The 27933-nt window shown below is 46.1% G+C and overlaps 1 protein-coding gene across 5 annotated transcripts in view; it reads left to right on the top strand.

Annotated features, from left to right (window-relative positions):
• Positions 1-631: 631 nt before the first annotated feature.
• The window catches only part of SKI (SKI proto-oncogene), a 132994-nt gene continuing 105692 nt past the window's right edge, over positions 632-27933 (top strand). For 3 of the 5 annotated variants that reach the window (XM_074218702.1, XM_074218700.1, XM_074218701.1), the window contains exon 1: positions 965-1705. In XM_074218702.1, coding sequence (XP_074074803.1) covers positions 998-1705 — 708 coding nt within the window. In that variant the 5' untranslated portion in view covers positions 965-997. Of the gene's footprint in view, positions 1706-27933 lie in introns of all 5 variants that reach the window. The other 2 variants (XM_074218703.1, XM_074218699.1) reach the window with 2 other exon arrangements.

The raw sequence follows: 27933 nt of genomic DNA, 5'->3' as shown, positions 1-27933 counted from the left end.
GCCGGAGATTCCCGCCTCGCGGCCCCGGCCCCGGCCCCGGCCCGGGCCCCCGCCCAGGCGGCCCCGGCGGCCCCGGCCCCTGCCCGCGCGCCCCGCTCCGCGAGCCCCGGCGGCCCCGCGAGCCTTGGCGTTGGCGTTGGCGGCGCGCGCCGGGGTATGCCCCGCGCCTAGAGCCCGGGGGGCGCGCGGGGGGCGCGCGGGGGGCCCCGGCGGCGGGCGGGGCGCGGGGCGCGTGGATGTGGAGGTGGCGCCGGCCCCGGGCGCGCAGCAGCAGCAGCAGCAGCAGCAGCAGCAGCGGCGGGACCCTTACCCCCTCCCCGCGGCAGCCTACCCCTACCGCCCGGGAGGGGGCGAGGGCGAAGCCGCCGGGGCCGTGATTTGCCAGCAGCCGCCGGGGCTGGTTCCCCGGGACCCCGGGGCCGGGCTGGGCCGGGGCCGGGGCCGCGGGCGCCGCCGGGGGGCTCGGGCCGGCGGCGGCGGCGGCGGCGCTGGCGGCGCGGGTGGCGCTGGCTCCGGCTCCGGCGGCGGCGGCGGCGCGGGCGGCGCTGGCTCCGGCTCTAGCGCTGGCTCCGGCGGCGGCGGCGGAGGCGGCGGGGGAGGCGGCGGCGGGGGCGGCCGCGGCCTGAGCCGGGAGCGGGCGCGGGCCCCCGAGCCCCCGGAGCGCGCCATGGAGGCGCTGGGGCCCGGCCGCGGCGGCTTCCAGCCGCACCCGGGGCTGCAGAAGACCCTGGAGCAGTTCCACCTGAGCTCCATGAGCTCCCTGGGCGGCCCGGCCGCCTTCTCGGCGCGCTGGGCGCAGGAGATGTACAAGAAGGAGAGCGCCAAGGAGCCGGGCCCGGGGGGCGCCGAGGCCCCGCCGCCGCCGCCGCCGCCGCCGCAGCCCCCGCCGCCGCCGCCCCCGCAGCAGCCGCCGCCCGCGCCGCCGCCGCAGCCCCCGCCGCCGCCGCCGCCGCCGCCCGTGCTGCACCTGCCCCCCATCCAGCCGCCGCCGCCCGTCATGCCGGGCCCCTTCTTCATGCCCTCGGACCGCTCGACGGAGCGCTGCGAGACGGTGCTGGAGGGCGAGACCATCTCGTGCTTCGTGGTGGGCGGCGAGAAGCGCCTGTGCCTGCCGCAGATCCTCAACTCGGTGCTGCGCGACTTCACGCTGCAGCAGATCAACTCGGTGTGCGACGAGCTGCACATCTACTGCTCGCGCTGCACGGCCGACCAGCTGGAGATCCTCAAAGTCATGGGCATCCTGCCCTTCTCGGCGCCCTCGTGCGGCCTCATCACCAAGACGGACGCCGAGCGCCTGTGCAACGCCCTGCTGTACGGCGGCGCCTGCCCGCCGCGCTGCAAGAAGGAGTTCGCGGGCGGCCTGGAGCTGGAGCTCACGGCCGGCAGCTTCCGCGTCTACCACGAGTGCTTCGGCAAGTGCCAGGGGCTGCTGGTGCCCGAGCTGTACGTGGCGCCCGGCGCCGCCTGCATCCAGTGCCTGGACTGCCGCCTCATGTACCCGCCGCACAAGTTCGTGGTGCACTCGCACAAGGCGCTGGAGAACAGGACTTGCCACTGGGGCTTCGACTCGGCCAACTGGAGGGCCTACATCCTCCTGAGCCAGGACTACACGGCCAAGGAGGAGAAGGCGCGCCTGGGCCGCTGCCTGGACGACCTCAAGGAGAAGTTCGACTACGGCAACAAGTACAAGCGGAAAGCGCCCAGGGTGAGTGGCCCCCGGGGCCCGCTAGCGCCGGGGACGGGGCTGGGACTCCGGGGGTGGGGGGGAAATCATTGTGAAACCGGGGCCCGAAACAAACGGAATCGTGTCGCCATTCCACGGGGGTCCTCTTCCCTTTCGGATAAGGACCCGTCCGGGTCGGGAAAGAAACGGGATCATTTCGCTGTTCAGTTTCTCCTAGGAACAGTCCAGGTCAGAGGGGGGGAAAAAATCTGGATCATTTCCCTATTAAACTGGGTCCTTTTCTCTTCCTGGCTAGAAAGAATCTGGAACATTTCACTATTCCATGTCTGATAGGACCAGCCCAGGGCTAAGAAAGAATCTGCATCATTTCACTGTTATAAACGGGGCCCTTTCCCCTCATCTGATAGGTCCTGTCCAGAGCTAGAAAGACTCTGGATCACTTCCCTGTTAAACGGGGTCCTCTTCCCCCTCCGATAGGACCCGTTTGAAGTCTAGAAAGAATCTGGATCATTTCAGTATTAATTCCTCAAGTCTTGGATATGAAACTCAGCTCCTCTTCTCTGCCCTTCCTTCTTCTAAGATACTTAGATACTCCCAGGATATGTCTCTGCCCTTCCTTCTTCTAAGCCACCTTAGATACTCCCAGGATATGTCTCTGTCTCCGTGTGTGTGTGTGTCTCTGTTTCCTGTCTCTCTCTTTGTCTCTCTGTCTGTCTGTCTCTCCTGTGTCTCTGTGTTTGCTGCCTCTTTGTCTCTCTGCGGGTCTCTCCTGCCTCTCTGTCTCTCTCTTCATCTCTGTCTCTGTGTTTGCTCTCTTTGTCTCTGTGTGTCTCTCCTATCTCTCTGTCCCTCTCTCTGTGTGTGTGTCTCTGTCTCTGAGTTTCCTGTCTCTCTCTTTGTCTCTCTCCGTCTCTTCTCCCTGCCCCCACCCCTCGGGGGGTCAGTTTGTTAAAATCCTACAGCCTTGTGTCAGTAAAATGCATCATGCGTTCAATGTAAATACTTTGCCCAGGGTACTTGGCAGTGGCAAAGATAAGCAAGTGGTAGAGGAGGACCTCTTGATAGACTTGATAGAATTTTTTTTTTTTTAAAACACACATAACCTTAAATGTTACAAAATTAAAATCAGTCAGCCCTCGTTAAATTAGGAGGGCTTGTAAGATGGAAGAAACTCTGGACAGAGACTTAGAGGTGCCCAGCAGGGGTTGACTTTTAGTCTTAAAAATAGTAGATTTCACGTAAGTCAGACAATGTGTGTTTCGGGTAAGGAGAGGGGCAGCCATCCTGTCTCTCCAGATGGCTGAGTCCCATGAATTTGGGGGCTTCTTTCCCTCCCTGTGCCAGTTAATCCTTCCCTTTCAAAGGTGGAGAAACTGCAAGTAAGGCAGGTGTGGTGTCCAAGGTTGCATAGGAGTCAGTGGCAAAGCCAGACTTCCAGACTCCTCCTGCCTCCAGTTATGGACTCTCGTTAGTCTGCTGGGCCTGTCTGCCAGTATGTGGATCCCAGCATTCCCTCCCTGTGTGGGGAGAGAGATCTGTTTGGCACCTGGCAGCCATCCTAATCAGTGGGCACCAAAGCCACCGGCTCCAGGAGCTCCCGAGTCCCATCAGAATGTCTGAATAACCCAGGGGCCTGCCATTTGTTTTGAACTACAAGGATTTCATTCCCTCCCTCCCTTTCTCTCTGAAATACAGAAAAGGGTGATACTGAAAGCCCTTTGGACAATACAGCTCTGTTGTTTGCTGAGGGTTGGAGTATTTGTGTGATCCTGCAGGAGTCTCGGGTTGTGGCCGATCTGCAGACCCATTAGACACTTGGACCATTCACTGAGATTCTCATTAACTTTTCAATGCACCCTTCACACTCCCTCCCCACCCCTCAAGTATTTGTAACTTTTCTTTTAAGGATCCAGCCTTATTAAATTGCACATAGAAAATGCTGCCTTGGCGTTCAGCTATTCTTGGGAGGCCTAATTAATTCAACTATTGCATCAAACTTTTTTTTTTCTTCTAAATCTGTGAATAGATTCTCCACCCCAGTTTCTCCGGGAGTTCCTCCAGTTTGAGTGTCAGAACCATTGTAGGAGGGCTGCTGTAATGAGGCAAATTATCTCTTCTAGTTGGAGGTGGATGTGTTTTTAATGGTTTGTCTATCCTTAGCTAATCAGGCCCTTACTCCGGTGGCAGGTTGAGATTGGCCTGGGTGGACGTGTCCCTGGGTTTGGGGAGGAGGGAGATGGGGCGGCCAGTGGGAGCTTGGGGGGGGGGGCGGTGGAGGATTGTGGTGGGAAACCTGCTTGTGGGGAAGATGGTTGAACTGGGCTCCAGATGGATTGTCACCTTCAGAAGTGGGAGAAGTTTCAGAAATGGAGTTGGCTGCGGTTGGTGGGGCAGGCGGGCATGCGTTTGGCTCCATGTCAACGTTTTGATGGTGGGGGTTTGAAGTTACCCCCCCTTCCCCTTTAAGCTTCCTTTCCCCCTTGGCTTTCTCCCTTCTGAGCAGCCAGAGTTGGGGCTGGCCTGGCTTGTCAGTTTGCAGAGAATTGTGGATGTATTCAAATGGGCTCTCCTAGACTACTGCCAGAGGCAAATCACACTGGAATAATTTCTAGGTCGTCCGAGCCCACGGGTGTCTAGGAAGGAGGCTCTTTTGTGAGAGGAGGGCGTGTGAGATTTTTGCATATTTGCTTGTATGTGGGTTTGTATGTATGTTTGTGGTATTTCTTTTTTACTTGGGTTGGTTTGGTCTAGGACTGTGGTGGAGGGTTTGAGTCCCAAGCAGGACTCACTTGGTAAAAGCCACATAGTTCAGGAGGTTGGGGTTGATGGAGCCCAGACTTGGGGGTTACCCTGGCCCGATAGCTCTGGCTGGTTTCTAAGCTGGGGGCGAGCCGGCAAACAATATGGCCCTACCTGCTCTCGGGACCCTGGCTGTGGCCCTCCAGAGTCCAGAATGACAGCGGCAGGGCAGTTGGCTTTCCAGGCCCAGAGTGCACCCACGAGGGGATCTTTGAGAAACTAGGAGAGGGAAGGCCTTTTCCCAAGTCTGAGCTCATTTACTGATTCCTTAGGCTTTGTGTTGCTCCCCTCCCGGTTCTTTTCTTGGCTCTCCACTTCTCCCCTGGCTTCCTCTTGCACAAGATAAGTTTGCTTTTTTTTTCCCCCTGGGTTGGGATCCTTGAAGGTGGGGGAGGGGAGAGCCCGGGGTAGTGGGAAGAGGCCACATTTTATAGGAGGCGTGGGCTGGCTTTAAAATTAGACTCTGCCACCGGTGTCCTGATCCTGGGCCAGTCACACGACTCTCTTCTCAGTCTGTTTTCCTCCTCTGGAAAATGGGGATAGTAAATTAATGCCTCTAGAAGTTAACTTCCCAGGATTCTTGTGAATGAGATTATCTAGGTAAAACTGGAAAGGGAAAAAAAAAAAGCACCGAATAAATACTTGCCACCTCACTTCATCTTTGCCCAGCCTTTCCTCCGCAGCCTCAGTTCCCGTAGGCCCAGGCCCTCCCTGCCTGGCTCTGCCTGCCCCTTCCTCTCCCTGTGGCTGGGCACCCTAGTTGGAAACCTGGGCCCCCCCCCCCCCAGCAGGACACCTCATCTTCCGGCCTCCTCCTGAGCCATTGTGGTGGGAGGCCACACCTTGATGGCAGACAGAGCCCCCTAACTCTTGGACCTCCCATGTGAGCGCCCTGGGCTGGGGTGACCTGGAGCCCCAGCTCCTTCCTGGGAGGGCAGGGCAGGGCAGGGCAGTGTGCCGGTCACTGGAACCAAACCTACTTGTCTTTTGTTGGCCTATTTTATTAGTCTTCTACCTTTCTTTCCTTCCTTCCCTAGGGGAAAAAAAAAGGGATTTTAAATCACCCAGAGGAAAAGCGAAGGAAACAATGTGCTGTAAATGTATCAGCTTGTTAGAGCTTTCAGGGGGATTTTATCATTGATCTGTCAGTCATCGAGCATTTATTAACCACCTACAAGGTGCTGGGTCTTACTCATTTCTTGGAAATAGGAGTCAGTTGAAAGTGCATTGGAAGCCTTGATTTGCCAGCCAGGGAGCACACCCAGGGGCCATCCCAGGAGAGAGCTTCTCCCCCCCCCCCCCAACCCCCTTCCTGGCCAGATTGTGCTGCTGCCCGAGTCCTGGACAGAAGCAGCTTTTGTTTGGGCCAGGTGTGTGTCTGAATCCCATAAGGAGGACTTGTATGAAGGTGGTGACTTTTATTTGTGAGGTTCTGAAATGATGAAGGAAGGGGGCAAGGACCCCTCTTTCAGGCACCGGTGGAAACTGGGGTTCCCATTGGTCAGCTAGTGCCACAGATCACAGTCTCCAACCCATGCTTTGGAAATAAGTTGAAAAGAAAGGAAAATCCTTCCATATTTTTTCAGAAGCAAATTTAATTTTCTTTTTTCAGGGTTGGAAATTGAGTCACTGAACTTAATGTGGGATGCCTTTACTGGTGGTTGTTAAAATGAAAAATGTGTAGGAGGTCAGAAAACCACAAACTTGAGATGGCTCTTCTTTCCAGCCTGGGAGCAGATCCTTGATTTACCAGCCCATGCAGCTCAATTGACTTTCCAGGGCACAAGAGGCCCTGTTGTGAGAGAATTGGGGTGCAGTCCGGACTCCTACGTCTTTCCTTTTCTTCCCCTTGGAACTGCTCCTGCAACTGTAGGTTGGAAAGGGAAGCAAAGTCATTATTTTTTCTCCCTTCCTGTGTGTTCCTTATTCTGTAATTTCCCAAGTCATAATCGGGGTGAGGAGGTTAATTCTTAATGAGTGTAGAATGTTTGTGGGTGGGTTATGAGGGAAGGGGAAGAGGCTCTTCTTAGACCCCAATGATGCTATTAGGGGTTTTGCTTGTGGTCAAGAGGGAAGTCATTCTAGAATGCAGGTCAGTCCCCTTTGATGCCATTCACCCCTACTTTTTTTTTTTTCTCTTGCTGATCCAGTAGCCGAATTTGACTTTGGAGTTTTTAGCAGAGTGCTAGCAATTCAAAGAGGAGACAGGTTTGCCCTGGGAGTGGAAGTGCATGCTGCTGTCTTGGCTCTTTGAATCTGTCTCAGAAACCCACTGGGTCCCTGACAATGTCACAGGGTGCTACCACTTTTCCGATGGTGACAGGGGGAGATATGTGTGGCCTGTGTCTCCAACTTTGAGGTTTGGGCTATTTTCTCTCTTCCTATGGCAGGAATATGATGTCTGGTTATTCAAGAAACAGGAAATGGTTATTGTCTCTCCTGACTTCAGTATTCTTTGCAGCAGAAATATCGAGTAAAATTTGTGTTTTGTTTTATTTTAACTGTGTACACACCCTCCAGATGATTCCCCAAATTCTTAGAGAAAGTAGGTCAGAAAAAGGATCCCTTTTCAAAGGAGGCCCCCAAGCTCCAGTCCACATAGCTGAGTTCCAACTCAGTCTTTTCACACTAGTTTTGTGACCATGGGCAAATTTTACTTCAATTGCTTCAGCTGTAAAATGGGTATGATCAAGCTTTTCCTTCTCTGCCTTTCAGATGGTCGTAAAGAAAGTGTTTTGTTACCCTTCAAATAGTAATAGAAATGGGAATTCCTTAATACCTTTAGGCCGATTATAAAATATCAGCAGTTAATAAAATGAATTGATTTGGGGTGAGAGGCTTGGAATAAGGTTCATCAATAGCCCTTTAAAGAGAACTTTGTCCAAAAAAAAAAAGGCTATGTGGGTTTTATCCCAACTCTTTTTTTTTGTTTTTTTAATATTTTATCCAGATACTTTGGGGAATGGAGGAGGAGGAGGAGAGAGGGGATTGGAGGTCTTCTTTTCTCTTTAATATTTCCTTGGAAACTTTTCTTCCTGGAGGAGGTAAACAGAAATAAAGGAGGGGGAGGGGTTAGGCTAGTGAGAGAGCTTGAAAAATGAAGACTTTTAAAATGTAGAAACTATGAAAGAGATTAGAAATTGAAGCTTCCCCTCCCCCCCTCCACCTGCTCAATTCACTTCTGTTCAGATTTTTAAACTAGAGCTAATTGAAGGGAAGGCCCTGCTCACTTGAATTGGGTAGAAGCTGCCCTTTGTTTTCCTCTGTTCTTCACAACCCAGAGTTCATACAAAGTCTAGGTCTTTCTCTCAATTAGAAGAGCCCAGGACCTGAAGACAAAAAAAATCCGACATTCCTAACTGGTTCTGTGCAAATAATTTGATTTTTTTAAGCCTGGGAGTCCTCATCTAGAAAGTGGGTGTCATTCTGGTCCAACCCATCTCACATGCCATTTGAGTGACCCAGAAATCTCATACAGAGCTGAGCAAATTATTTTGGAGGTTTTTCTTTTCTTTTCTTTTTTTTTTTTTAAGATCATTTCTCTTGTTCACTCAGTTTCATAGAAGTTTTAAAACTAGTCTCAGTCATTTCTAGAACACTTTAAATTTGACTAGGCCCCTTTGATCATTCCCCTACTGAGTAGCTTTAAATAAAAAAAGGGCCTGGGGACCAGGGGAGGAGAATGGGAGAGGGAGAAGGGGGGAAACCGACTGTCTCTGAGCACTTGGTGGTGGTGGGGGGGATGAATGATATTCCTCTGCTGTGCTTTGGGCTTTCATTTGTTTTTTGGATGCAAATTTGGGTGAACATGGAGCCCCCATGTAAATTGGCAGCCTTGAATTTTTATAGGAGTGATTGTTCTTTGGATTCTTATTTAAACTGGGCAGCTCCAAAGGCTGGGGATGGATGCCTTCCATACCAAAGCCACCCGGTTGTTGCTGTGAATTTGATTTGGCTGATGTTGTAATGGTAACTGATAGGAAAATCAATGCTAATGGGGCCTTCCCAAACTGCCGCTTTGGCTTTTCCGAAAAGGGTGGAGGGGTGGCACCCAGGGGCAGCCGCATCTTAAAAGCTGTAATTGTATTTTCCATGGAGCAACTTGGAGATAAGGAGGAAGGGAGCCAGTCCTTGGCCCAGCCTCTGGCCTTGCTGTGCTCCCGCCCTCCTGCAGCCGCCTGGGGAGGCAGGAAGCCCTGGGCAGCCTGGCTTTGTAGGATTTCTGGACAGACAGATTCTCCATCTGTCTCCCTGAGTGAGGCCATAGGCCCTCTCTGGGGAGTGGCCCTCTGGGCTCTCTGTCCCCTTGGCTTGTGGCCTCTGAGCTTTCCTGGGGTGGGGGGAAACTGCCGGCCCTGGGGCCTTGCTTCCACCTCTCTCCTTGGGTTCTTGTTCACTTTTTTTCTCTGTCAGTGGTATCACTTTGAAGAATAAGGTCATTCACTTGGACTGCTACTTGGTTTCTCAACCTTTTCACCAGCCGGTTTGTGTAATGTCTGTCTGAAATGTTGAGTAAGGCCATTGAAATAGCAGACAGGATATCCAGTGTAAGGAAGTCTGGGTTAAATAGAACACAGGCAGGGGCTGCTGGCTCTCCAGCTCCATCCCAGAAGCCTTTGGGGGGGGCTTCTTCCCCTCTCCCCCCGATCCTGGATTCCCCCTCCAGAGCCACCTTAGAATGGAGGGAAGAGGAGGAGGAGGAGGAGGAGGAGGGGAGGGGGAGGAGGAGGAGGGGAGGGGGGAGGCTGCTGGGCCTCTGCCGCTGCCGCTGCTGCTGGGGCTGTCTGCTGGGGCTGTCTGTCTCTCCCTCCAGGAGGTGTCTGATCATTGGGCCCTGCCTGCAGATGACTGGCCTCTCTGTGGCACTAAGGAGATTTCACAAGCAGTAATATGGCTCTTTCGAGGTATTACGCAAGGCCAGGGAGGATTTCTCCACTGGAGGAGTTATGCAAGTTTCAACTGAAATGCTTCTCAAAAGATTTTCTTTGTTTTGAGTGAGAATACTGAGGTTGGAATGAATGGCCTCTGTCATTTAACTAGAACCCAGAGCTGAGGGAAAAGGGGGAAATCTTGCCTATTCCTTGCAAGCAAAGCTGGCCTGGCCCAGTGCTCACTGGCTTTGTGGGACTGCTGCCTCCCTTAAACAAACTGAGAATGACCATCCGCTCGGAGAAATAATTTCTAGGATGTCTCTGGGAGCTTGAATGAGCGTGAAGGTGTCTTCTGAGGCAGGCCCCTCCTAGATGACTGATTATAGGTCAGGAAACTGAGGATAATTGAACAGGCTGGCTTAGAGAGCCACCTCTTCTCACTGATACTTATAAGCATTTTGTTCGTTATTTGATTTGTGTTTTTGTCTTCACACTGGTTTCCAGAGTCACCTCTTCTTACTGACAGAAGCATTTTGTTCATTATTTGATATATATTTTTGTCTTCAGACTGGTTTAGAGAGTCACCTCTTCCTACTTAATAGCATTTTTCATTATTTGACTTCTATTTTTATCTTCAGGCTGGTTTAGAATTACCTCTTCTTCCCACTGATAGAAGCATTTTGTTCCTTATTTGCCAAATTTTTGTCTTCAGGCTGTCTTAGAGAGCCACCTCTTCTTCTCACTGATACTTATAAGCATTTTGTTCATTATTTGACTTAGGTTTTTGTCTTTGGAAATCATGTGGCCTACCCCTCCCCCCCTTGGTGAAAATGCCATGGCGGTTCTAACTTGGGAAAAGAAGGGGTGTTTGAACAATACAGACTTAGGACTTTCCATAGGAGGACTGTGATGGGATTGGTTTTCAGGGCAATTCTGTTTGGCTAATCCTTATTTGTTGTTTTAAAATGTTTCTTGCCCTAATTTATGGAGCTGCTGCTGTTACAGGAAAATAGCCAAAGGTTTTGAGGTAACTTTATTTCTGTCCAGGTTCCAGACAATTAATATGAATCAGTGCCTGAGGCCTTAATGCAAGATACTTTTTGACATTAGTTTTTTTTCCCCTGAATGGGAAGGCTCAGCTCAGTAGGGGCAGGATCTGGAGTCTTTTCTTCTGACTTCTTGGAGGTACATTTTTAATGAAAATTGAAATTACTCTAGACACAACCCCTTCTGCTGAACATATTTTAGTTCCCCCATTTGTAGAGACTGGGAGGGGAAATTCCAGGGAAATACCAAAATAAACTGAAAACCCAGTTAAGAAAAAAAAATTTTTTTCATTAGAAAAAGATTGTGAGTTTGATTCTGTTGTGGTGATGGGGGTAATAGAAGTGAGAGTTTGCCCTTGATATCAAGCTTTGTGACTCAGTCTGGAATTTTGCTGCAGTTTGTGAAAACCAGCCATGATCAGGCATGAATAGATGGTAACCGAACACCTGTTTGATATTAAAATCAATCTTTCTGTGCTTTGTGGCTTAAGCTTGTAATTCTAGTTCCTTTGAGTCATTTCCCTGTTCATCTTTTTTTTTGGAGGGGGGAGGGGAGAGAGGTGTGTTAGAGAATTGCCTATAGTCAAGAAATGGAGAGAGTAGAATGAACCCTAAATAGTATTCTAGCTTAGAATTTTTGTGTTTCGTGGTTCTTTTGAGTTCTTTATGATGTCAGCAATTTTTAAGAGATTGTTAAGAAAAGTACTCTGCAATGAGACCTTTGATATTTCATCGTTTATGGAGAAGATAAAAGGTTTGAGAAAAATTGTGGAGGCAGGTTTTTATTAGTTTTCTAGTCTTTCTTTACATAAGATGGGGGTGGAGGAGAGGGAATACTGGAGAACCCTGGCTGTTATTAAGGTTGATTGATCTTAATGGGTATAATTTTTAGAAATTAAAATGAAATACACACACACACATACATACACATAATAATCTTCAGCTTGAATCAATGGTGATGGTTTTACAGTTGGCGCCAATAATGAAGCCTGGAATTTAGGGCTAGGTTGGGTGCTTTGATGATTTTAGGATTCTTAGAAGACATTTTTGGATGCTTAAAGAACTAGTATTCATAATATTTAGCATTAGGATTAGGAACTCAGGATGTGGAGCTGGAAGGTACTATAGGCATTATAGTTCATCTGAGTTTTCTGGAACCTTGCCTAATTATTTTGAAAAAAAAATCTGCTAAAAAACCTGTTCAGTGAATAATTTCCCCCCCTTGATTTCAAAGGAAATTGGAATGAAACATGGTTGCTTTGAGTTCTGATATTAGGGGAGGACTGCAGTGGCAGGTGTAGATGATTCTGGGAAGGTAGCTTTTGGTGGCCCATCAGGTGTCTCTCTGTGACATCCTGGGAGGAGCCATGTTTTATTTAGACTCTAGTTGGTGTGAAAAGATCTTGAGTACCTGACCAGCCGGTATTTGTTTATCCTTCTCATTCCTGGTCAGTTTAGGCAGGTTGCCATTAGTTCAAGGTTACACAACGGATGAATGTTTTTAAACATTACTGTGAAGTAAGGCCAGAGCTGAAACCAGGGTCCAGTGTACAGATATCTTAGGTAGCAGCCAGCTTCTTAGAGACATGCTGCTGTTTGGTGGATGCTGATGGGGGAAGGGGTGGCAAGTGAGAGAGAGAGATTTCTGACTTCTGGTTACTGACTCTGAGTTTGGGCAGTACTAATCTCTCTCGGCCTCGGTTTTCTCATTTGTAGAACGAATGGGTTGATCCCATCTTGTAATGTTGACTCCTCTAACCTCTGGCCTGGTAGGGGTCTTAGAGTCCTTTGAATTGGGGCTGTACCAGCCCAGGAATGCTAGAGAGTATAAAAGGGCTCTCTCTGAATTCCCTAAGGAGACAGACAGACCAACAGACTCCATCTCTCTGGAGTAACATGGGAGGATTCTCAGGTTGGGACTCAAGTGGACACACCAGAGCAATCTCTTAAGATAGAAGTCACTGGCCATTAATGATTGGAATGAGCCTGAAAGTTTGGGGAAGAAGTGGGCCTTTGCAGGCACAGTGATTGTGGAGAGGAGGAGGCCCACCCCCCTCCCCAGCTGGGCTCTGAGGGGGAGGGAGTCTTATAATGTCCCTCCCTAGCAAAAATGCCATTTAGTCAGTATGAAGGAGAATAGAAACAGCAACCTGCAGATATGTGAGCCTGAACATTATTTTTTCTTGAGTAAATATTTTCCAGGAAATGACAGCATTTTCTCTCCATTGGGCTCCCTCCATTTGAAGATTTAAAAAAAAAATCCAGAGCCGTAATGACTATTTTGGTATACAGCTGGAGGAATAGGATTGAGGCTTGCCCTGGGAGTTTGGGAAATGCACTCCCAGTTCTAGAAACCTGATGACTTGGTAGTAGGCAGCCCTGGCCCTGGCTCCTGGGGTGCTGCCTCCGCACAGTGCATTCTGGGATTTCCCTTTTGGCTGAATGGACTCTTGTTGGAGGGGGAGGAAATGAATTCCCTGTGGAAGGGGGGGGCAAAGGGGTGGAGATTGGGGCATGTTCTGTTTCATATGCAAAGTACAGTGACACCCCACCCCCCAAACCCTGAAGAACAAAATCTTTTTCAAAACCAATCGTGTCAGAGTCTAGTGTAGCAGCTGTTGGCTGTGTGTGAAAGAATATTGATGTTCCAAAGATGTACAAGCTTTTTTTTTTTTTTTTGTAAAAAGAGAAGATATATAACCCTTTGAATAAGAAGTTTTTCCCCCTTTGGTTTAAGACACTAGTCAAGGTGGCATTAAGTGATTTGATGGTAAGATCTCCAGGCTGCCAATTTCGGATTATGTTAAATGGCTCAGTGAAAGGTGTATTGGATCAAGGATATAGGAAGGGACACTTTGTATTCAACCCCAAAGTTGACTAGTTCCATTAGTAGATGGAGAAAGCCAGCCTGGGCCATTTTGGGGCGAAGGCCCTCAGTTAAAAAAAAAATCAATCTATTGTAACAAAATTTGTTTACATATGTTCCAATTCTCTGCCCTGTGAAAGCGTTTCATTGACTTTGATTTGAATTCTTTTCCAATTACCTTTTAATTGGCTTGTCTGACAGTAATAGTCTCTGTGTCTGACACACAGTAAACACTTAAAATTTTTCATTCATTTTATTCATTCATTCTCTTAATATTTTTATGTAGCTTGTCCTTAGAATTCCTAGGCAGTGAGATGGTTTTGCTTGAAGTCCACTGACACATTAGCTGATTGGTGGCCCTTCAGATACCTAATACGAGAACAGCTTTTTTTTTTTTCTCAATCAGAGAGGTTATCTTCATGATTAGCGTTTTAAAGTAATGAGAATGCTCTCCAGTGTGGCCATTACTGGTTACCTGCCATTGCTAGCCTTTCAGAAATGAAATGCTTCCCTGTTTGTTTCACAGTCCAGTTGGTAAAACACAGATCTCAGTAGTTTTAACTAGAAGATGATTCCTTGTTTACAGTCTTCTGATGAAGATGTAGTTCACCAGAAGTGACATATAAAGATAACATCTCTAAAGCAGTTGTTGGAAACTAGGAAGACCAGAGGGATGGCTTTTTTTTAATTAGCCTTCAGAATTACATATATGCTTTGTAAATTCCTTCTGATCCTTATTAAGCAAAGTTTCTTATTCTCACATTAGGGGTAAAAATTAAAATTAATTCTAGGCAGAAATACACTGAAGTGTCCTTTACAATTACATCCTTGAGCCTGTGCCTGAGAGACCTGGCTTCGAATCATGACTCAGATGAGTTTTTATGGGCATGGACAGATTTCCCAAACTCCTTTTCCGCACAGGATTGTACAGAGAATACTTTGTAATCCTTAAAATGGTGCCCGAATGTGTATTGTGAGACTGTGCTGTAACAAAGGATTTACAGAACTATTGTTTTCCATATTTCAGAGTCTATGATGTTTTGAGGTTTGAAGTAGGTACAGTATGATGGGGGGGGTTAATAGGAAAGGCAACAGGACCTGAGTGGATGTGGTGGAACTATCTGTTTTGGACCATCAAATTGGCTTTATTTAACCAAGATTTTACAGAAATTAGTTGTAAAATGTCTACAGGAGTGTTTTGTCCTAGACAGTATTGGATTTGTTTGAGTTAATGCACTTGGAATATTTTTCTCTTCCATAAAGATGCAGAGATGAGACCATTAATGTCAGTGAAATTAATATCTGTAATGGCTGATCCTGAAGCATCTTAAGGGGTTCTTTGACTGTCTTTTTTATTCTTTGTTTTACCTGCACTCTTTCCTTAGCATCTGAGCTGTGTGGAGCCCAAATCATTAAAAAAAAAATTATACTCTCAAGTTGAATGATATGCAAATGTAGTCAATTAAGCGAGGGGTTTTTAATTAGCAGTTTAAGTTCATGTGTGAAGTGCCTTGCCTTAATTACTTGACAGTTTTGTTGTAAATTTGCTAAGTTTTTTTCTACAGAACTATCAAAACTGTGATTTTTTAAAAAAACATTCTTATATTCAGCAAGTATCACCCAGCTTGCCTGACCCCCGTGCTTTTTTATCTCAGCTCTTTACACCGTGAAGACAAGGTAGCTTCAGTAATTGAATCAAATGACATTGGAAAACTCAGTTTAATGGCTCCTGAAAACCTTGTGATGCTTCAAATTTAGTTGGCCGGGGCATCAGCAACTAACTAGAAAATTCTCCTCTGTTTAGCTCTGCACCCCACCCATTACCCTTAGAACCTATAGAGAAAAAGAATATAGAGTGTCAACCAGTTCCCTGATCAGGAGAAATGAATTTTTTTCTGAGATTAAAAAGTTAGTCTCAGTGGAGTCTCCCCTCCTGGTCTTTAGGAAAGGTTAGTCCTTTTGATTTTGCCCACCTTTTTGAGGGTTAGTTTACATCGGGCTGAGGGATCTGGGACAGCCATATTTGGACATAGTGAGCAGGGGTGAAGTTGAGGAGGTAGTTTGTCACCTCTAAATTTATTTCTCCAGAGAACAGAACTCACAAAAATAGAGGATTTATCCTGAATGTCACCCACAGAATCTGTTACAGAAGGTGACCTGTTGTCATCTTCCTCCTGTTTTAAAGCAGGCCCAGTGGGCAGGCCTCTCCCTTTTCTGTCTCTTCCCTTAGTCAATCCTCTTTAGCCTAAGATCCTAACAAGTATCAGGACTTGCTTGTGGCTAGTGCCTGGGGAAACCAAAGCTTTGTAGTAAAGGAGTGATGCTGATGCAGGCTACTTTTGAAACTTGAAGGAAAACAATGATGTGTATGGAATATTTTTTAACAGATGTAAATATTGGGAAAGATAATAGATACCTGTGACTTTCTACATTATCTCCTGATTGAAAAAACTAAGGGAGTGACCATGATCTGACTTGATGAATGAGACAGGTTTAGGCACAGTGCCTGCCAATCCAGGTCTGGCAATGAGTCTGTTTGTCTTTCAGTTGAGGATGGCTCATCTTCTTTTGGTAATTGGACATTTCATGACAACCTGGTGTTTAAGTCACCATCTAGTTTAAAAGTCTTTAAGCTGCATCAAGCTCCTCATTTTTTGGGAGCAGGCACTTATCTAGTTTCTGGACCCATACATACACAAAGGACACTGAGAGTCTGTCTCTCTTCTTGTTGGTGTGGGGCATGGAGTTTTCCCAACCAGGGTAATACCAGCATTAAAAGTTGTCTTTCTGTTCTAAGATTCTGGGGGGGGCGGGGTAGAAGTTGATTGTTCTTAAAGGAGACGGAACCTATGTAGACTCTTTCCTTCCGGTTTTCTTTTGTTTCCCCAAAGTGTTTTTAGAAAAACCCACATTAGTGAACTCAAAGCCCAGTTAGTGGTCATCTTTACTAAAAAGACACTGAAAGGTGTCCCAACATTCTCTATAAATGCCCAGCTGGCCCTTTTTCTGGGTCTCTTCTACCTATACTCCAGGAACGTGTTTTCAAAATGACCCAACTATCAAATGCTTTGCTACCTGGCCCAGTGATGGGGCAGCCAAGCTTGGGAGAAGTTCTTCCCTTCAAAAAGCTCACCCCCTCTGGGGAAGAATGTACAAGCCAAACTTTCCTTTGATTTTGGCTGGTGCTGGGGAAGTGAGGCAGTTCAAAAAGTCTTTTAGCATCTTGTACATATTCACTTGGAAAATAATCATTCACATTCTTACAGCAGGACCACCTTGGGGGGAGGGGCAGTGCAAGCATTTTCCCAGTAAGGGAATCAAGGTTTGGAGAAAAGGCTTGAGTTCCCAAATCTTCCAGGCTGGGTTTTTTGGTGCCGTGCTCTAGCTACCTCTGTAACGTAAAATAGGTGCTCTAATTTTGAATATGTGTGTGTGTGTGTATGTGTAGGTGCAGTGGGGGAGATAAGATATAGACCCTTCCCTCACAGAGCTCACAATGTGAGGAGAGAGAGACACACAAACTAAATGTTCTGGGAGATCTAAAGGGGCAACTTGGCTATCCTACCAAGGCAGAGATCTGCTTACCTGGATGAGGTGATACTGATTTTAAAGACTGAAAATGGGAGGGAAGGTTTTGCTCAGCCAGCCTGAGCAGCCTCTAAGCTGGGCCACAGAGTTGGTTGGTCTTGGCGTGATCAGAGTACAATGTATTGAAATTCAGCTGAAGAGATAGACATTAGAACTTGACTGGAGAGAAGAAGCTGATGAAGATGTGGTTCTGGTCACTGGGAGACTTATCTTATCCAGCAGGAAGCTGAATGGGATGAATTGGTTTAACTCAAGCCAACACACCTATAGTTACCATGTACCAGTAACCTATATGATACTACTGAGCACTGAGATGTCATGGTATTTTGACTTGTTTGATTTTGAACAAATCAATGGTTCTAGAAAAGCTGAATTTGAGACTGTTTTATTTTATTTTTTTTAAGGTTTTTGCAAGGCAAATGGGATTAAGTGGCTTGCCCAAGGCCACACAGCTAGGTAATTATTAAGTGTCAGAGACCAGATTTGAACCCAGGTATTCCTGATTCCAGGCCGGTGCTTTATCCACTTAGCCACCTAGCCGCCCCAAGAGACTGTTTTATTTCAATGAGAGAGACCCTTTTTTCAGTTGAAGCTGGTAGCACCTTTCTTTGTAAGGAGGGATGTTCCAGATAGTGGGGATTGGAGGACCATGGTAGGATCCAGAAGCCCAGATGTGAAAAGAAATCAGGGGACCTGGATGATGTTCCATTTACACCATTTCTAATTCCAGTAACCTTGGCCAACTTCCCAATTTCCTTCCAAATCTTCGAAAATGGGGATAATATCATCCACTTTGCCCATTGTTTAGGCCTGGGTTAAGGACAAAGTGAATGAGAGTGAGTGGGTGTGAAAGGCACCCTCCAGGGGGTGGGTGGGGTCATTGTGTCCCTTAGCGCTCAAATATTGTTTGCTGTAAAATTAAAATAATAAATTATATGTAGAAATGTATTAGAAGGAACATAGGAATATCCTCCAAAGCAGCCGGCTCAGAGGCCTAGAGGCAATTTCCTTGGGCTACACAGTGGTGGGGCAAAAGAAGTTTAAACTGTGACCTTTACTCTGACTCCAGTGTCAAATTGAAAATTGCACTAAGATCTTCCTGAGATTGGACCATGGGGAGTTTTCTCTGGTCAGGGCCAACCCCAGAGCTCCAAGGGAGCATTGAGCGGTTCCTAGAGCTTGGGGAACCTCTGATTTCTGGGGTGGGGGGGAATCACCTAATTTAACAGAATTAGAGGAAATGATGTCTAAGGCATAGAGAAAATTGGATGTTTTCTTCTGTAAATAAGCAAGAGAGATGAAGGGAAATTCCAACCACCAAACAGCAGGACTAAAAGCATAAGATAAGAGGGCCTGATGGTTTGATTATTCCTTTTTCCAAAGCTCCTCTGGATGAAAGATAGGGGGATGCTGTCAGGGAAGGAAGGGGTTCAGGTTGGTTGCTCTTCAAAGGACTTAGGCCTCTTGATATTTTCATGCATCATCTGGATACCTGTTTGATGCCTTTAGTAGTTGATGGTATTGTCTGAGGGTCTCTCTTGGTCAGGATCATTCCAAAATGGAAGGAGTTCAAGAAGTTGGGCTGGACATCTCATCAGTTTAGAAGAGGGTGAAGAAATGGCCATGAACAATTGATATTTGATGAGTTTTTAATGTTAGCCGTTTAGATAGCCCCAGTCTTGGTGACAGAGAGAACTAGAATTTAACCCAAGTAAAGTTTATTCATACTTGGTCCCAAGCCACTTAGGAATAGAGAGTAAGGTTAGAGAAATCCAAGATACCAGAGCAGTATGGTAGGCAACCAAGGCATTTTTCAATTGGGTACAGGTCTTAAGCTTCTAGGGTCTTTTCAAACTATGCCATTTTGGTTAGAATTGTGATGTCTTTACCAATTGTGAGCATTCAGTAGTTGACATGCCTTTTTAAGGTCACTGTGACATTATTGGTTTGTGTTTGACTTCTGAAAGAGATGTGAAGGATTTGGAAAGAGTTCAGAGCAAAAGAAATGGATTGAGAGGCAGCATGGCCTGGCTGATGGTAGGTTGGACCCTGGATCTGGAGTCAGAAAGGGCAGGATTCGGATCAGCTCAGACTCCCCTCCCAGCCCCCATCATTTACCTAATCAATAGATGTATGTGCAGATAGTTACTTGCAGGTTGTGTTTTGTTTTTGTTTTTCTCATTAAAGTGATCGACTTACTGAGGGTGGTAGGAACCTGGCTTTTTTTTTTTCTTTTTTGGTATCTTTAGGTCTTAGTACCTTGCCTGCTACATAGTGAGTGCTCAATACATGCTTGTTGACTTGCCCTGGCAAGATCTTTGCTCTCTATGCCTCAGTTTCTTTATTTGTAAAATGAAGTTGTTTAATTTTAGCTCTAATTCTATGGTCTTATTTTTAAACACAAAAGACATTGTAATATGAAGGTTCTGAAAGTTGCTTCTCTTCATGATAAAGTTTTTTACTGAAGAGATTTTAGATTACAGAAGAAAGAACTTTACATCTATGATATTGGAAAATAATTGTGTGAATATGTATATGTGTATGTTTGTGTCTGTATCACCAGCTTGGGGTGGGATTCTGACTAGAGCAATTGGAGAAGGACCTCTGGCACCAGGAAAAAGTGGGAAGGGTGGTTAGACACAGGTACAGGATGCTGTGGATACTCTTCAGCTTTTAGCTACTTCCTGGTTTCCCCAAAGAGACTCAACTGGAGGAGCTCTCGAGGGGGGGTTTGTTCTCAAATATGGTCATGTTTTAAGTTTTTTTCCTTAAAGAAAATGTTCCCATTCGTATTGGAGGTGAACAGGCAGCAGTTGTGTGAGGATAATGGTGCCCTGTTCTAGGGCCCTCCTGACTGGAGGAACCACCCATGGTGGGCTGGCTCCTGGGCAGCCCTGGCAGCCCAAGGACTGGGGGGCACAGACTTCCTTTCTCAGGTGGAAGGGGCAGCTGGTTTTTCTTTTTTTTCCCTGCTTTCTTCCCTTCCCTTCCCCTTCCTTGGGCCTCGCCTCAACTCCTGCATTTTGCATGAGGCTCTTTTCTTGCTCTCTCTCTCTTTTTTTAACCTTGTCCTTTACTAGACTCTTTCATGGTATTAGTCTTAGTTGTTAATTATTAATCAGGTTGCACATTAATCTTAGAGTAATAACTGTAGTGTCTGGAGGTCAGACAAAAGATGAGAAAAACTAGTTCCAGAAACTTAAACAAAGGGAATCTTTATGAAGATCCCCTGAAGTTTCAGACCTTGGGTTACTTGTTGATTTGGGGGACACCCTCAAATATGGTTTTCAGCTTTAAGAGCCTCCATTTAGGTACTCACAAGTTTAAAACTGTCTTAAGCCTTTGAGGACACACTGTGTTGGGAAGGGGAAAGAGGGGGCTTGGTTAAAAAAAAACTTTACAATATTTGAAATATCTTCAAATAGAAAACTCAGTTCATTGATTTAAGGCCTACTCTTTGCATGGCCAAGCCTGTGTCCTAAATTTTAAGGAGAACCTATTTATCTACAACTTTTACAGTTTTTATGCTTCTATTCCTGTGAATAATATAAACTTCAAGTCTTTTTCCCTCCAATCCTCTTAGTTACAAAGTAGGCCTGAGAAGTTTCAGAACTTCACAGACCAGAGGGATCCGAGGAGTGAGCCCCGTTTTCAGGAGGGGATGGAGTTGAGAACAGCCATGGACCCTGGCTGCCATTTCCAAATTCAGTAGATGGAGAGTCAGACTGGTTATCCCCAGGAGGTCAAGGACCCTGAGGGGCTCAGAGGCTAGAGGGGGCCAGAGTGGACAAACAGCCTGAGGATTGTTCTGAAGAGGACTAGATTCAGGCCTGTTCCTGAAGTGGTAATGTGAGGCCAGATTGAAATTTTCTTGTTTGATGCTGAGCTTTGAGCGTGACCCGGATGATGGATGCATATTTGACCAAATGATCAAATTTGTTTAGTCACAGGTGACTTCCACGTGAAATCATTTTTTCAAGAAAGGAATGGTGCCTATGACTTGGACACTGTGCCAATAACTCACCAGTGATTGGGAGCCCTCATTGGCCAGGTGTGCCCAGGGCTGTCATTGTCCCTCACCAGTTAGCCACCCACACTCACCCATGGTAGTGAGAGGGTGTTATGTGGGTCTCCAGGGAAACCTCCTTCAGCCCACTGACACAGTTTGTCTTCTATTGTGTCTGTGGTGGTTGCGGCATTTAAAGTTTGTCTTTTGCTTTTCCCCCCACATAATCTTGCATTCACAGGGGGTTATTTGTGAAACACCCTTCATCTCTCACTGTTTGTTCTTGAAAGACTCTAGGTTGCAAAATTGGATGTTCCCAACACTTGAGATTCCGAGCTGTATATAAAAAATGGCGTGTGTGTATATATACATGTATATATATACATGTATATATACACATCTCCCCGATAGGAGGTCTCCATAGCCACATTTTAGTGACATGGTTCTCATGATCCCCTATTTCATCACGCCATTTCACTAAAGGGTCTTGTTCAGATTTACAGCAGCATTAAACTGACACAGAAGAGTAGTTTTTCATGAACGTTCTTGAGACTGAAGAGGTAGAGATGGGAGGGGGGCCTTGCCACAACTGAGGCCTCTCACCTTTGGAAATAAGTTTCAGTTGATACATTGCTCTGTTGGGGTGGGGGGAGAATGAGGAGATGCTGTGTTTCATTTCATTTTTAAAAGCTGCTCCAAGGGGAGGGAAGAGTTGGAGAAAATCCCTTTTGGGGAGCTGCTTCTGACCCGGGCTCAGGATCTCCTTCTCCTCCCCTCCAAGGGCTTTGTGTTCCATTGGCCGAGCAGGCCTATTGTCGGTGCCTTAAGGGGCTGTGTTCCCATGTGCTCCAAGGGCGATGACACATGACCTCCCCCTCACACACAAAACCTAAATATACTGCCCTTTCCAGGCCTGTCACTGCACACACATCACCCCCTTGTCAGAATCCCAGATGGGAAATAACATCAGAGGTCAAAGGAGGAAAGCATTGTCTCTTTTTAGGCTCCTTTTTAAAGTATTCCTTTCTCTCTCCCTCTTGCCATAAATGGGGGAGGGGAATTCCCCCATCACCCCCCCAACTGCTTTCTGATGAAAAGAGAGAAAGTGAACCATGATTAGCACACCCAGAAGAAAAAGCCCCATTTCCTGGGGTGGGGGTGGGGAGCTAGGCATATTTTCATTGGAAATGAATTATATTTACGTGCTTTGCCCCATCTTGCTCAGGGGTCCTCCCAAAGTGAAACCCAAACTCAGATTGTAGCCTGAGCTATGATTCATCTGAACAGTCAGCAAGACTTGAGGGAAACTTGTATCCCCAGAAATGGAAGCCAGGCCTCATAAAAGTTCAGGAGCAGGCCTCAGCCCCCTCCACTGATTCTTCAGGCTCGATAATTTTTTTAAAATCATATTCTGTCTCCTTTCATTCCTCCAGCCATCTAAATGGTTCACCTCAAATCCAAGTGAAAGCTCCTCTTTTTGAGAAGGTATGAAATTAAGCCTGCCATTGGGTGATCCTACCTTTTGCTCCAAGGATTGTAATGACTTTCTAGTTTCAGTTGATTGGAGATGAGGAGCTACTGAATTGAAATATTGAAGGATTAATGAATTCCTGGGTGCCGAGGTTACTATTCTTTTGTCTGTCTTTGTTTTTAACTGTTGAATATTAATAGAGTGAAGGGAAGGGGGACCAGGTCTCCTTACAAGTAAGCTTCTTGAAAAGGACTTATTCTCTCTCTGTTTTGGGGTTTTGTTTTGCAAATATTGTTGTCAAGGTCTGGTAAGGTTGCTGGGATTCCTCCGGGTCTTCTCTTTGCCCCATAGATGTCAGCTGGGGAGCCAGTTAGGTTTAAAGGGATAATACTTTGGAAAAGTCAGAAAATGACTCATCCTTTGACCATCTTTTATAAGGATGACTTTTCCCTAAGCATGTAAATAAAAGAAGAGTTGTTGGTATCTCTTTGGAATTGGACCCCTTTTGATTCAGATTGTGATCATTATGGAAATTATATATGTATCCAAATACACAAATTTCCTTCCTTCTGGATCCTTGGTTTTCTCACTCCCATTTCCCAGCAGCATTCAGAAGGCAGCCCAGCCTGGCAGGGCCTTGGGCCCTCCAGGCCTAGCAGGGAGGGCTGAGTGAGACTGTGTTTGGCTTGGGTGTTTACCCAAGCTCTGGGGCTCTAGAGAAATACACAGGACCCTGAACACTGTAGGCACTCAATAAATATTTATTAAATGATTTATCTTGTTGGTCAGGATGCATTTTTCCCTGGAAGAAACTTTAGGTGCTTTCTATGTCTTCAGATTCCCCGACTCCTACTTTCATTTTGTGTTATCTCTTTACACTCTGTTGCATTTCCTACATTTAATGGAGGGACAGTCAAATAGTCCAAAAGTTCCTGGAGGATATAGGAAACTGAACACTTTCTCCCTTTGTCTTGAAAATTTCTCTTAATCTTAACAGTCTTATTTCTTACCTGGGTGAACAAGTTGGTTGTACTGAGCAGGGAAGAATTGCCAAGACTGCCCTGGGAATGCTAGCACTAGTAAATCAGCAGAATTTATTGATAATCTGAGACAGCTTGGTAGAGTGGAAAGACTTTAATTTGTCCTAATTCTGATCATTACTAGTAGAATGACCTTGGGCAATCCACTGAGTGAGAGTTTTCTCTCCTGGGAAATGGGAGGAGTAGATGCAGCTCTGGGGATCCCCAAGTTGTAAGAAATTCTAGTGTGCAGGGGGGTGGCTAGGTGGCATAGTGGATAAAGCACCGGCCCTTGGAGTCAGGAGTACCTGGGTTCAAATCCAGCCACAGACACTTAATAATGACCTAGCTGTGTGGCCTTGGGCAAGCCACTTAACCCGGTTTGCCTTGCAAAAACCTAAAAAAAAAAATTCTAGTGTGCCATAGAAGCATGAAGCCTTATCTGTTGTGCCTGTAGTGTTGTGTTGGGTGCTACTGGAAAGAGTTCATTTCCAGGTGATTGACTTTGGAAATTGACTGGCAAGGCAAGTATTAAGTGCTCACTGAGTCCATATGCTGTATTAAGCCTTGAGGATCTGGAGAAAGGTAAAAGACATGGTCCCCAGGCTCAGGGAGCTCTTGTTCCAGTGGGAGAGACCACATGTAAACAATATGGTACAAATATCCAGAGTAGATGGAAGACAGTCTCAGAAGGGAAGGCTCTCCAGCTGCGGGAATAGGGAAAAGGCTCCTGAAGAAGTTGGGATTTGAGCTGAGTCTTGAAGGAGGCCAGAGAAGTCAGGAAGTGGTGATGAGGAGGGAGAATGTTCCAGGCTTGAGGGTCAGCCAAGGACAAGGCCTGGAGTCAGGAGACTTGAGAATGGGGAATAGCCCTGAGGCCAGTGTGGTGGGTTGGTCTGTATAGAGAAGGGACTAGGGTCTAAGAAACTGAGAAGGTAGGACAGGGCAGGTTGGGAAGGGAACTTATTGAGCAAGGAGGATGGATGGAAGAGGAGAGAGACATTGGGCAGAAATTTGTTAGTAGACTATTGGCATGGGACTTTGGGAGTGGAGAGCAGAGACAGCCTTAAGCCTGGGGGAGGGGATGGTCATTTGGTTCTGGCCCAGGATATTTGGAAGAGGGGAAAGTCAACCAAACATCTCTTTCAGGATAGGTTTAACACAATTTGCAGGGTTTTGTTTTTTTTTAATTTCAAGGAAGTCTAAATAACTTAAGAAAAATGGGGGTGTGTTATCTATACAGCTAATTGTCTTTCAGGAGAACATTGATAAGAATTGGGAAGGCCCATTTGGGGGCTGTATTGCATATATATATATATATGTGTGTGTGTGTGTGTGTGTGTATGTATATGTATGTGCATGTATGTATATATTTGTGTGTGTTTTCAGGAAATGGGTTAAAACAAAACAAAGCAATACACCACAGTATTCAGTTAAGCAGATTAAATTCTCCATGAAATAGACCTGGATTTAAGTTTCACATTCCAGAGACGGACAAGATTTGGGCATGTTTTCTTTGATTTCTGCCAGGATTAAATCTTTGTCCTGGCTGGGCACGTTAGTTGGAAGTTTGGCTTGTTCTTCCGGTAGTGGCCCTATCTGTACAGGAGGAACAAAATAACCTTGATGTGGATTGTGCCCACTCTCTAGATAAATCCACAATTGAGATCTGCTTGTTTAGCTTCGCTGGGTGCCTGGGGACCTCCCAGGTCTTCATTTTGATAACTGGTCTCTGATCAATTGAGCTTGACTATAAATTTAACTCAATCAGTTTGCAGTTTTTTGGGTTTTATTAAGTTATTACTTCATTTTTGTTGTAACAGGGTTTCCCTGGTAACACATGCATAAAACATATAATATTGTACACAATTTGCTTTTGACCAAAATACAACATTGTTGTGAAATGTCTAAAATTAGGCTAGTTTGGGGTAAACAAGAAACCAAACACGGAATTTTTAATTCTTTTATTATTGTCTGGTTGAAGTTATACTCATCACACTCCTCCAAAAGAAGGAATCCCTTATATTCTAAACTCTGTACACTTACACTTCCTCTTTTCATATTTTTCTCTTTGGGGCTTACTAGAAGTCTGCCCCTACTCCAGGCCTTTTCTGAATCTCCCTGGTCCCAATGAGCCATGTTGACCCTTAATCGTTGATTTCTTTGTATAGTCTTCCCTACACGCCAGTGCCTCTCTGGTTTAACTACACCTAGCTCCTGGAAAGTAGGGAGCATGTCTCTTGGGTCTCTTGTCATCTTACCAAAGAGATTTGCTGATTGGTTGGTTGAACAGATGAAACTAGCAGCAAAGCAGACCCAAAACAGTTTCTTTCAAATATCAGTTTACCCTTGATCTCTTCAAGGTTGAAATAGGCCTTCCTAGTTTGTCTGCCCCCTCCAACCTCCCTACACATTAATATGGGTGTCAGCTTCATCTGTTTCTCATGGATAGCAGCCTTTTGGTACCCAGTATTTGTGCCATTAATTAATTCCATATTATTGTGTACAGCCTGGGTGAGGGGAAAGGGAGATCTCAAATGGATGAATTTATAGTCAGACTAAAGAAAATGTGAGTACTCAGGAGATGTAGGCCCACCCCAGACACAGATGTCTGATTTTAAAATTTCCTGTAAGCAAAGAAAACTAAAGAAGGACATGGGAACTCTAGAAATGACTAGAAAGACCTATCCATCAGTAATCCAGGATAAACTTAATTTGTGGACATTTCACCTCTCCTTTGAGTTGCTGGGGGTCTCAGAAATAATTGGATGAGTCCTGCCATTAACATGAGCTTAACCTGGGGTCCTCAAGGCCCCTGTCAAGCCCCTCTGCCACTGCTGCCTCCCTCCAACCTGGTAGCAGCTGGGATATTGTTAAGATGCTTCTCAGTGAAAGATTGGCTCCTCATTGACATCATAGTCATTCAGTCCAGCTTGGGATGGGGACTATTGGGACCTTTACTTGCCTTGTTACTTTTTTAAAACCTTAAAACCTCTTGAAATCCTGAAAAACTATCTGTAGGCTCCAGTGCTGCAAGGGGAAAGACTTTGGAATTGAGTTGGGTTGATTTTGTCACGCAGCTCTTTGTCTTCAACAACACCCCTGACGTGACCACATTTGTCCGAGGGGCATCTGTTCTTGGTGGGGATGCCTGTGAGCAGATGTTCGATTGCATGTGACTACCTTTGAGGCACGACAGCGTTCTCTGCCTGGAATGATGGACAGATCTTGGGAGATGGAATCTCTCAGAAATCAGCCACTTCATTTTGGGAGTGACATGTAGAATTGTTATTAATATTTGTGGATGATGAGTTTTTTTTAATGGGGAAACAGTTTTAAAATCTGGATTAGTTCTCAAAATGATTGTTGACAGGCTCTGTCATGGTACTTGTTTTCAAAAATGCCCTCTTGCTTTCTGTGTTTAACTAAAGTGAAGATATTGCAATCTGAACTAAAATTCTTAAAGCCCCCATTGTGGGACCCAAAAACTTCAAGCAGCATTCTTTCATGGGAAGCTGGACCCCTGGGCAGCTTATGCTGATGCTGCTAAAACTCCACTCTCCCAGAATAAATGTTCATAGTGGTGTTGAACAATTGAGTTGAGACTTCTGTTATTAATAGGTGGCCTACTGGAGAGAGGTCTGGGACTGGAGTTGGGAAGGTCTGAATAGGAATCTGGCCTCAGGCACTTAAGTCATCTTGAAGACTCTGGGCCAAGTTATTTTACCTCTGCCTGCCTCAGTTTCCTTATCTGTAAAATGGGGATAATGATGGCACCTATCCCCTTCCTTGTTGTGAAAATCAAATTAGATAATGAATGGAAAGTGCTCTGCAAAACCTTAAAGCATTATATAAGTCCAGCCTATTGTTACTATTTATAAATTTTCAGGTAGAAAATAGATTATGAAATCACTTATAGAATGGATAATATGGGTAGCTATGACTCAGAAATTCTTGTAGTACCTTATTTTTGTGTACTACCTTCCATTGCTTACTCTCTGATGAACTTGGGCCTCCATGTGACCCCAGGCTCTCCAGGCTGTGCCAGCCCAGGGAAACCCGGCCTCAGTGGGTCCTTCTAAGCTAGCCACTCAAGGCTTGGCAGTCCTCCCTTTTGACATTGCAGTGTCTTCTATTTTGTGCCAGGCAGGCCTTGACCAGTGGGGTGGGGGTGGGAGACTATACAGATAGTTGCAGCCTCCACCCTCAAAAGGATAGAAGAGGTCAATCTCGAATACAAGGTGATTGGAGGAGACAAAGACCCCACAATGGAAACAAGCAAAGGATTGTGTGTAGAGGAAGTGTCACAGTGGCTGAGCATGGCAGATTTGCACCCTTTTGGGGGTGTCTAACCAAAACATCATGGCCCAAAAGTTGACAATGAGAAGATGGATTTTTTTGGTCCCCTCGGCCCTTGAAGAATGTCTTTAATATTGTCATAGGCCACAGCCTTACTTATTGAAGACTTTTGAAATGAGAGCCTTGAAATTTGGAATTTAGTGCTTGGTCCACAGGATATCTCTACTGGAAAAAAGCCATTCCTTGGACATTTGCAGGTGATACTGGAGTCTTTGTCTATTTAG

Source organism: Macrotis lagotis, chromosome 1, assembly GCF_037893015.1.
Source record: "Macrotis lagotis isolate mMagLag1 chromosome 1, bilby.v1.9.chrom.fasta, whole genome shotgun sequence".
Lineage (NCBI taxonomy): Eukaryota > Metazoa > Chordata > Mammalia > Peramelemorphia > Peramelidae > Macrotis > Macrotis lagotis.
This window is presented reverse-complemented; position numbering and strand designations above follow the sequence as displayed.